This window comes from Musa acuminata, chromosome BXJ2-1 (assembly GCF_036884655.1).
Source record: "Musa acuminata AAA Group cultivar baxijiao chromosome BXJ2-1, Cavendish_Baxijiao_AAA, whole genome shotgun sequence".
NCBI lineage: Eukaryota > Viridiplantae > Streptophyta > Magnoliopsida > Zingiberales > Musaceae > Musa > Musa acuminata.
The window spans coordinates 34,003,312-34,014,711 of record NC_088338.1 but is presented as its reverse complement, the minus strand read 5'-3'; the positions used below and the strand labels follow the sequence as shown (position 1 = coordinate 34,014,711).

General features: G+C 32.4%; 1 protein-coding gene across 1 annotated transcript; it reads right to left on the bottom strand.

Moving 5' to 3' along the window:
• Positions 1 to 251: 251 nt before the first annotated feature.
• On the bottom strand, positions 252 to 3,811 carry LOC103972901 (calcium-binding protein CBP). Its single transcript, XM_009387298.3, has 5 exons — positions 3,243 to 3,811; positions 977 to 1,023; positions 709 to 884; positions 601 to 619; positions 252 to 506 (listed from the first exon to the last, which is right to left on the bottom strand). Exons 1-5 carry the CDS (start codon positions 3,799 to 3,801, stop codon positions 402 to 404), a joined length of 906 nt encoding a protein of 301 aa, XP_009385573.3. The 5' UTR covers positions 3,802 to 3,811; the 3' UTR covers positions 252 to 401.
• Between the last annotated feature and the right edge of the window lie 7,589 nt (positions 3,812 to 11,400).

The following is an 11,400-nucleotide window of genomic DNA, read 5'->3' as shown; positions in this document are numbered from 1 at the left end:
AGGATCAAGTATTTTGTTTTCATTTTTAATATTTTCTTTTCTTTTTTTATTTCAATTGCAATGTTATCAAATAGGGATTTACCATCAAAATATATTCCTATTCATATTAAAAATTAAGAACATTTTAGTAGTTTGCAAGGACAGAACAGTATATTTTCATTTCAAAGACAAGTGGACCTTGTCACAAGGTTCTTCTAAATCTGGTGAAAATGTTTAAACGACCATAGGTTCACTGCATGAAACCTTTCAGATTGTAGTGCACTCGAGGAGTTGCATCCATTACAAATTCCACTCCAGAACCTTTATGATGAGCATTCTACAGAAGCCATTGTGTGCATTGGTAATAATATTTCTCGAAAAAGACAATACCACATGTTTTCAGAGAAAGAAGGGAATTGCACCTATGCAATTAGAAAGGGCAACACGGTTAACATGAAGGACTCGTAGGTGAAAGTTGCAGACCCTGAATACTTGGTGTCCTTTTCCTTGAACTTTTCTGTCAGCCCCTGTAACACAGCCAGTTGTTAATGAATACGAAAAGAAAAAGGATAACAGAGGAGTAAACCCAGGTATACAAAAGCATATAGTAAAATACATTACCTTGACTGTGAGGCAGCACCTGCGTTCAAATAGAAACATAAACAAGTTTAGGAGTCCATATTTTGCGTAATGCCAGATCCCATTGTATTAAGTTCATCTAATACTCACTCGATGAAGTTGTCGTATTCAATAGCTTTGCTTTTGCCTCCGGATTTGTCAAACTTGGTCACAAGCAAGTCCAGGACTGCTGGGGAAACAGAAAAACCAAGGCTCCGAAGAGCCTCACGAAGCTCCATAGTGTCAATTTTTCCACTCCGATCACGATCAAACGCTTCAAAGATAGCCTGGAAAGCAATCAACAATACATGTTGTTTATTGAGAATAAAGTAGTAAAGAAAAAAACAATGTTGACAGCAGTAGGTCTATCTTTCTATACCCTCCAGTTTTGAAGGCTGTAGAAAACTGAGGTGAACTCTTTTGGTCCTGCAAACAAAGTATTCAAGGGTTCAGATAATCTGATTTGAGACACACTCACTATATGATAGTGAAAAAAGGAGTCAACCACAAGCTATATATAAAATAGACATAATTTGAGAAAGCAAAAAATAACAGTAAGAGAATAAAGAGACACGTTGAGTTTTCCATATTTTAGGACCTGCAATACATATAAGACACTAGGCCTTCTTGACACACCCTCTGATCTGATGTATCCAAGGTTCAAGTCCAGCCAAACTGAAGATTTGATTACGTCTTAGGTTGAATCCAACGGTTAGGTTAGAAGTTCAAATTTTTTTCTGGGAGTTTAGATGCACTTTTGTTATTAAGTAGTTTTGATGCTTTTTATGTCTTATCTTGAGTGACATTGATGTTAAGAGGTCCAATTTAGAGATAGCATGGTCTAAAATAGCATTTTGTTATTCAAACTAGCATCTAGAGAAGTCTCTTTATATGGGATTTTATGGGATGACAAATTTTCAAAAAAGAAAAATATTTTCCCTCTTTCTTTTATTTTTTCTGGGATCCTACTTAGAGCTGAGCAACTATCATCTGATTATTAGAGGGGCTAGATGAAAGAGGAGTCACTGACTCAATGTCTATGACTTGAAATGATATTTTCCTAGGTAAGTTTGAAAATTTTATCTTTCTCCCATTTGCAATCATGTTTGTGTTCATTCCAACCTGTCCTTTTTTAACTAATTTATTTTTTGACAAACACAATATATGGAGGTCCTTGGGGCTTGGGTAGCACAAGAAGAAGACATCTTCCGTTATCGTTCTAGAAGGCAAGTATTACTATACAGATCTTGTGAGAAAAAGGAGATTCATCTCAGAAGGGCCATCAAGGAAGAAACATTATCTACCATATGAAACATTGTTCTCATGAATCCCTAACTCTACAAGATATAGGATCCCTGTGCTTGTATAACCTTTCTATCAAGAAACTGGAACCATATAAATTGCAGTGACTAGGTAATTCACTAGTAAAATGAAATAGCAAGTAAATGAATTAGAGACATGGAGGAATTACAAGTTCAAAATGACATTTGATTATTAAAAAAATTACAAAGAAAAATTCTCTTATTAAAAGAAATGAATGCATCTACTTAAAGACATAAGAAAAGACATCTAAATATATGTAACCTTTGACTGCTTTGATAACTCATTAAATAATACAAATTTGACTTACCCAAGAATAATTAGAAAGCTATTATTTTTGTATTTCTTTTCCTTATCACTACTTTATAAGGAGAAGAGGTGTTGATTTGACGATGGCAACAGGCTCATGTACAAGGAAGGTAAAACATCAAGCATCAACCATTTCTCATTTATTAAAGAGAAGAAAGCATCATATTTTCTTTAGAAAGCTGTAAATCCACTTTTTGATCACATGCAACACCCATTTTAAGTTCAATAACCAGACAAGCACTTCCAATAAATCAAGTTAATAGAATAAAAACTCTATTTAGTATGAACAATTATTTAAGCTTCACTCATCTTCTACATATGCAGCAAGAATGTCCGTGGATGGATGTTCTAAAATTCAGTAGCTCCAAGTACAAAGGGATTGGATATAATTAGACACTTTGAATTTTGGAATACTGAATTGAAGAGAGGCTCAAGGATGACAATCTACAAAAAAAATGTTTTAAGAATGAATCATTATTATTTATTACAGGATGCACATGAAAGGGTACTTACTTTGAAGATTGTCCTATTTTCCTCCGCAATTGAGGAGGTATGCTTTTGCAGCATTAGAGGAGATTAGTGCAAGAAGAAAAAGTTTTCTTTAGTGAGCTGCACACCAACCCAAAGCTATGGCAACATTCAAAAATCTCAACTAATCTCCTCACCAATATTATTCGGCTTTTTTTTTTCAACTGATAAATCCACTAAAATTAAGAACCAAAATATTTAGAAATACTAGGAGACAAATGAGAGTATGTTAGCGCAACCAACTCCACTATATCGGCCCTTTTGGCACTCGTAACACGAAAGCCCTAACGTTACTGTCCATCACCAACATGTTCTATTTAATTAGAGATTAATTCCAATAAAATAGAATGCTGGCGTAGGGTAGCACTCAACAGGCTAACTATACTACCATGCGCCACCTAGGGTTTAGATCATGTCGATTTGGGGAGGAATAATTGCAATACTTTCAAGTATAAAACCCTAGAACGATGGCAAGAGGAAGAACTGACCAATCTTACGGACGTTAGAGGAGGTGAAGAGGTACATGAGGAGATGGACGGTCCTCAGGCTGAAGCTCTGGTTGTAGGACGACAGCGCCTGTTGCAGCTCCTTGTCATCGATAAACCCGCTGCCGTCGCGATCTGCCGCCTGGAAGCACGCCACGACGTTCGGGTCCGTCCCCGGCGGGAACGCCGACGGCATCAGCGCCGCAAACGGGCTGCCACCATACGCACCTGAAGGAGGAGGCGGCGGCGCCGACGAAGCCGGAGGAGGCTGGCCGTAGTACCCGGGTTGCCCGTAGCCTCCGTAACCGTGAGTCTTCCCTTCCTTTGGGGGCTTCTCGCCCGCCGGCGGCGCCGACGGCGCGTAGGGCGGGGCGGAGACGTAGGGCGACGGCGGTGCCGCGCCGTAAGGCGGAGGGACGCCGTAAGGGTTTGCCGGGGGAGCACCGTAGTGGGGGTAACCGGAGCCGGGAGGATAGCCTGACATTTGGACTTGGACGATGGAAGGAGGGCAGGGAAGGAGGAAGAGCCGTTCGGTAACGCAAAGCAGATCGAAGTTAGACATTAATCAATGTGATGTATGATATATATACAATCTAAGCAAACTACGCCACTAAGCAAACGATTAGTTTGACCGACTGATCAAATGGACACGCTTTGATGAGCGGGTATGGAATGAGCGTCACATCAGATGCCACGTCACGACATGGCAGACCGGATAGGTGGGAAATTTACGGGTGCTGTTGTGGAAGGAGAGCGTTAGAATCAACGCGTAGCGATCGACACGGAGCGAGGCGGACGACGCGTGGGAAGCTTGCGCAAGTAATGTGGTGGTGGCAACACGGTCCGCAGACATAATGCATCTAGGTAGTATTGAGTATAGTGACGGGCTCCGATCTTAGGCGATATGGAGGGTGACCCTCTCTTTCTTCTTCCCTAAACTACTTCCCCTTCGGTCTTCTCTGTGCATCGGTCTTCCTCTGAAGGACCAAGGGCCCTCTCGGTCTCTGGTTCTTGTTGAAAGGAAGGGTGTGCCTCCGTGGTGCGTAAGGCCCATTTGAAGAGGGTAAGGAAGGGGTGTTGGAAGTTAGGAGTCTCTGCCAAAGGGGACGCAATTGGAGGCCTGGAAATTGAACGGGCCTTCTGCCACCAACAAGGGGAGGGAGGCCTTCCCGTGGGCGTTGATGGAATGATGCTGAGAAAGAGGATTTATTCGGTAGGTGTGGAATGGCGATAGAAGTGTTTCTCAGAAGGGTTCTTCCCGATTTGGGGCCTCGAGTTAGGGTGTTAAATAGTAGTAGATGTTAGTTTGGCAAGTCTCATAGTCTCACATCGGGAAAATCAGGTTTGTTATCTCCTATTGGAACTATAAATAAGGGTCTGGGCTTTGAAGTCAGATGCACCACAAGAAAAATTTAAGTGTTTACTTTGGGTTTAAGTCCATACTCAGTTAAATAGTTTGGGCTTATAGTTTAGGTTTTTCTTGTTTAATAGATTCTAGTGTTTTATGACCTAGGAACATCTTCCTAAGGTATTTGTAATAGTCCCTCTTTTATAGTAAATCTGGTTTTCTTGTCGCTTTTATTCTTTCCACTTTATTGTCTTTGTTGGGTTGTCAAAATTATCGTTTGATAAATTTTCTAGGGTTAGCTCTAACAGTAGACTTAGTTGCTATGTTTTTTTCCTTTCAATTTTTCTTTCAGAATGACCTATCCAATTTGTTAGTGGGATGGCCCCGATTCATGATGGATTAGGCTCTTTTCCTAATTTTTTAAAAATTAATTTTTTAACTCCGGAAAGAGCAGAAATACTGGATCTAATTATTAAGTCTTCCAATTGAACTGAAGATTAATCAGGTCACCATGCCTTGGATGCAAGATAAATTTGCCCAAGTATGTGACCTTAATGTGTCTAAATTTATCACACAAGCGACCTAGATTAGGGTGAAAGACTTTCAGTTCTTTTAGTAGATAGATAGCTTTTGAGAACATTAGGAATGTTTATTTCTACTATATGGTAAGATGGGTCATAAGAATGGGGACTATATCCTGACAATGATCGTCGATGATCTTGCATAATCTAAGGAAGGGTCTATTAGGGTTTTAAAGTAGAACTGAACAATAAGTTAGTTTATGAATTGTGATTAGAGTCTAAAGGAAAGATGATTAGATCGAGTCGTGTTAAGATTGTGGATTACAGAGTTGGACCCACAGGTTCAGTTCGAGAAGGGCAAGAGGAATATATGCAAATTGATCTGATTTAATTAGGGTCTTACTCCCGTGAAAGAATATAGGCTTGGTAGGGCAATAACTCAACTCTTGATTTCCCGAATTGAATAAGTGTGATAGCTTGGAGCATTTATGGTGATCAGTGGTCATTTTGATCCTAGCAAAGATCAAACGGTAAAGAAAAATTAGGTAACGGGGGCTTTAAGAGCTAACGTGCCTTCTGCAAGAGTTAGGTAGCCACCTCCTTGCTATGGGAGGTATTGCGCCATCTAGCTCTTCTTCGATTGAGATTGCTAACCCTTTTGCATCCTTAGATACTAAGATGATGGAGTTAGAGAGAGCTCGTCTCTCCTTCTCCTAATCGACTTCACCTTCTCTTCTACATCGATGGTGGGTGATGATCTAGCTTCGACAATATAGATTTCCTTGGGAGGGAGACCGTTGATGTTCGAAAAGTTGGCTGAGCAACTTACAATAGTTTTCAAGAAGGTAATGAGTGACAATATGATCGTTGATCAACTAATTTTAGAGGAAGAGGAGGTAGAGTAGCTTGTCTCTACTCCAATCCTTGCCAATACATCAAGATGAAATCTACACTAGCGAGTTCCTTCCCTAATCTTTAACCCGATTAAGCATAAGCATAAGAAAAAGAAAATGACCTACACTAAAGATTTAGGAGAGGTGGCTAGGGAAGTGGGGGGGGGGGGGGGGGGGGGGATTGTCGACTAGTATTCTTATGAATTGTCTCATATGAAATTGTAAAATTATAGAGAAGTTATGAAAAAGAATGCAAAGAAGCTCTTTTCAGTTTTATTAAGTTTTATAATCTAAATCTAGTTATCTTATTAGAGACTCATTTGTAGGAAGAGAGGAATCGGGTGTTCATGAAGCAACTTGATTGAAATTGGGATGGTTCATTCATGTCGACGATTGGGCATGTAGGAGGTATTTTAGTGGTATGGACGACTTCTTAATATATGTGGTCGCAATCGGTAATACTTCTTAAGCTCTTAATCTCTTGATTCAGAACGAAGTTCAGCACTCTTGACTCTAGTCTACTATATATATATATATATATATATATATATATATATATATATATATATATATATATATATATATATATATATATATATATGCAAGTACTTCTATTTTTTGATTTATGAAAATTATTTTTGTCTATTGACCTACCTTCTATTTCTTGACTGATTTATAGAGACATGAATGTTATTAATTTAGCTGAAGATAAAAAAGGGTGGTCGTCCTTTTGTTCTAACATAGTTGGTTTTGGATTTTCAAATATTTATTCTTTGAAAATAGATTTACTTAGTGCAAAAATAGGTCAGAGCTAATTGAATTATTGCGATAGGATCTTTCACAATGATTGTTTTTATTCGAAACATCTCTAAAGATACTTTTAATAATTATCCTATATTACTTAAGCTAAAGATATAATGATAGGGGGCATAGATCTAATAGATTATTTAGGTTTGAGTAGTTTTGACTAAAAAGTAGAAAATCATAAAGTTAGTTTTGGGGATTTAGGTTTGAGTAGTTTTGACTAAAAAGTAGAAAATCATAAAGTTAGTTTTGGGGATTATGAACAAGGCCCCTTAAGTTTGATCCCATGTCGACTCTGAGGGCTATCTATCCAACATCCAAGCCAAGGTTCGAGGATGGAGAGCCTCCCATAGAAGGAACCTTGAGAACCAAATTAGAATTACCTAAAAGATAATTGATCTCATTGTAATAATACTTTTAGGTTCTTGAAAATTTATAGTTAATAATAAGAAACTATTGGTGTCAAAATCACCTAGATCCCTCGAGGACTCAATTTATTATTAAATTAAAAAATTATAATATTTATTATTATTATTATTATTATTATTATTATTATTATTATTATATTTTTTAGATATTATAATTTATTATATAATTATTATTATATTATTATTACTATTATAATTATATAAAAAACTAAAAAATTATAATATGTTAATTTATCTCCCAATAATAATAATAATAATTGTTTGTTATATAATTATAATATTTTTTAGATCCCTTGAGGATTCAATGACACTTGGGTATAATTATAATAATATTTTTTATATTTTAAAAAATAAAAATTAAAAAATTAATTTTTTCATACTATTCTAGGTTATTCAACATTTGAATAGTGTGCCTTTTTTTCTAATTTTTTTTATTTTCATCAAAATATGATGGATCGTGTAATGTTTTTTTAACATTTGAGCTTCAAAATATGTGAAAAACCTATGGTAAAATTTTGGTCCACAAAACTCAAGTTCTAGTATCAAATATACTATTTTTGGGATGAAATAAAAAAGAGTGTATCTAATACAAGGACTAATCAAAATGCTATGAAATTTTCATGAAGTCTTTAAATAGCACCTAAATGGATATGTATGATACTTTTTTGTTCTGTTTTAGAGAATTTTTATTTTTTTATTATTCACCATTTGAACTATCTCTTTTTTTTTTAATTTATCTATATTTTTATTTTTACCAAAATATAATAGATCCCTGTGATGGTTTTTTATATCTAAGCATCTGAATCGATGAAAACCCTATAGTAAAAAATTTGATTCACAGGACCTAAGTCCAAGTATCATATACACTATTTTTAGAGTGAAATCAAAAGTAGTGTATTTGATATATAGATTAGTTAAAATATTGTAAAATTTTCATGAAACTTTCGAATAATACCCAAATGGATATTTTTGATACTTTTTTTTTTTTTATAGAATGTTTTTAATATTTTTCTAGGTTATTTTCCATATGAACAATCAGCCTTTATTATATTTTCTCTAAGTTTTTTATTTTTACCAAAATATGAAGGATCTATACAATATTTTTTTATATTTGAGCTTCTAAATAGGTGAAAACCTATGATAAAATTTAGTCTACAAAACCCTAGCCCTGGTATCAATTACACTATTTTTGGGGTAAAATCAAAAATACTATATCTAATATAAGGATTAGTTAAAATATTATAAAACTTTTATTAAACCTTTTAATGATACCCAAATGGATATTTATGATACTTTTATTATTTTATAAAATTTTGTTGGTGGTTTTTGGGTTATTCACCATATGAATAGTTTATCTTTGTTTATTTTTTTTATTTTTTTTATTTCTATCAAAATATAATGGATCCTTATTATGTTTCTTGATATTTGAGCTTTCAAATATATGAGAAACTTATGGTAAAAAATTTATTCACAATACCTATACCCTAGTATCATATACAGTATTTTTGAGTGAAATAAAAAAATAATGTATGTGATACAATGACTAGTCAAAGTGTTGTGAAATTTTTATTAAGCCTTTGAATGACACCCAAATAGATATTTATAATTTTTATTAAAAAATATTTTTGACGGTGAATAACCCATCAATTTATAAGAAAATACAAATGACATATATTTTTGGGATGAAAGAAAAAATAGTGTATTTGATACTTGGATTAGTCAAAATGCTATAATTTTTTTAAAAAAACCTTTGAATGACACCTTGATGGACATTTATGATACTTTTTTCTATGTTAGAGATTTTTTTATTTTTTTGGATTATTCACCATCTGAATAGTTTATTTTTTTTAATTTCTCTAAGTTTTCATATTTTCACCAAAATATGATGGGTCCTTATAAATATTTTGACATTTAAACTTCTAAATAGGTGAGAAACCTATGGTAAAATTTTGGTTCATAATTTTATTATTTTTAATAATATAAATTGATATATATCAGTAAATTATTTAATATAATTTATTTTGAACCGATCTAAGCATCAAATTGGTCGAACCGGATCAATTGTAAAAGTTGATTAATTAAAAAGATGAAGAGAGTAGATGTCGCTTTTAAGAAAAAAGATAAAAGTTATTGAAGAGTTAGTTTTGTCATATTAGAAAGAAAGGTAGGGATATTTATAGGAATTTTCGGACTTTTTTTAAGGAATTCGCTCATATATAAGTATAATTTATATTTTTAAAATATTTTAAGTTAAATCCTCCGATAACTTTTCTTTTTTTCCTTAAAATTTGCATCTTCTCTCTCCACTTTTTTAATGAACCATTAATTGATTCAACCAATCTAAAATTTAGATCGATTCAAAATAAATTAACTCAAATAATATACAATTATACATCAAATTATATTATTAAAATAATAAATTAATATATAAAAATATACTAAATTACTGAAAATTATAAATTATAAACTATAAAGTCAAGAATAATATAATTATAATATTTACATTTGGATGCCATTGAAAGACTTTATAAAAATTTTAAATGATTTTGATTAGTCCTTGTATCAAATATATTGTGTTTGTTCTCACCCTAAAAATAGTGTACCTACCTTTTGTGGACCAAATTTTTACCATAGAATTTTTTATCTATATAAAAATTTAAATATCAAAAAATATTATAAGTACCCATCATGTTTTGGTGAGAAAATAAAAAAGAAAATAAAAAAAATGATAGACTATTCACATGCTAAATAAAAATAATAATAAAAAAAATCTGTAAAATAGAATTAGTACCATAAATGTCTGTCTTGAGTACAATGCAAAGATTTCATAAGAATTTCAAATGACATCTAATAGCAGTGGATCAATTTTTTTACCATATGTTTATCAGGTATTTAAAAAATCAAATGTTATAAATATTGTAAGGATCCATCCTATTTTGATGAAAGTAAAAAAAATTAAAAAATAGGATACTGACAAATTGTTTCGATGTTGAATAAATCAAAAATATTGTAAGTGTCCATCTTTTGATCCCATGCAAAGATTTCATAAAAATTTTAAATGATTTTGATGAGTCCTTATTTCAGATATACTATTTTTAACCTCACCCAAAACAAATGTATATGATACCAAGATATACCTTTTGTGAATTAAATTTTTTATCATAGGTTTCTCATATAGTTAGAAGCTTAAATATCAAAAAATATTTGAAGGATCCATCATATTTTGGTGGAAATGGAAAAACTCGGAGAAAATAAAAAAAATATTAACGTATCTAAATGCTAAATAAATTAAAAATATAAAAAAAATCTCTAAAATAGAAAAAAAGTGACATAAATGTCTATTTGGGTATAATGCAAAGATTTTTATTAAATTTTGAATGATTTTGACCCATCCTTCTATTAGATATACTATTTTTAATTTCATACAAAAAATAATGTATCTGATCCCAGGGCCAATCTTTTCTAGACTAAATTTTTACCATAGATTTATCACCTATTTTGAAGCTTAAATGTCATAAAACATTACATAAATCCATTGTACTCCGGTAAAAATAAAAAAAGGTAAAAAATAATAAAATGACAAACTGCTAAGATACTAAATAAATAAAAAAAATCTTTAAAATAAAAAAAAGTGTCATAAATGTCCATTTGGATGCCATGTAAAGATTTCATAAAAAATTCAAATGATTTTGACTTGTCCTTATATCATATATACTATTTTTGACCTCAGTCCGAAAATAGTGTATCTGAATTCAAGGCCCATCTTTTGTGAATCAACTTTTTACCATATATTTATCATTCAAATGTTATAAACTATCATACGAATCCGATATATTTTGGTAAAAATAAAAAAATGAAAAAATAACAAAAAGACAAGCTATTTAGATATTGAATACATAAAAAATATCAAAAAATCACTAAAATAGAAAAGTATAGATGCCATGCAAAGATTTTTATAAAAATTTCAAATGATTTTGACCTATCCTTGTATCAGATATACTATTTTCTATCTCACCTTAAAAAAAAATCAAATGCCAGGTTGTGGATCAAACTTTTATTTATTTATAAGTTTGTCACCTATTTAAAAATTTAAATATAAAAATTATAAGGATGAATCATATTTTGGTGGAAATAAAATAAAAAATTTAAAAAAGGTAAATTATTCTG

Coding starts and splice junctions, on each gene's coding strand:
- LOC103972901 (XM_009387298.3), bottom strand. CDS start 3,801: ATGTCTAACTTCGATCTGCTTTGCGTTACCGAACGGCTCTTCCTCCTT. Junction 1,024..3,242: donor CTCTAACGTCCGTAAGATTG/GTCAGTTCTTCC, acceptor CTTTGTTTGCAG/GACCAAAAGAGTTCACCTCA. Junction 885..976: donor ACAGCCTTCAAAACTGGAGG/GTATAGAAAGAT, acceptor ATTGCTTTCCAG/GCTATCTTTGAAGCGTTTGA.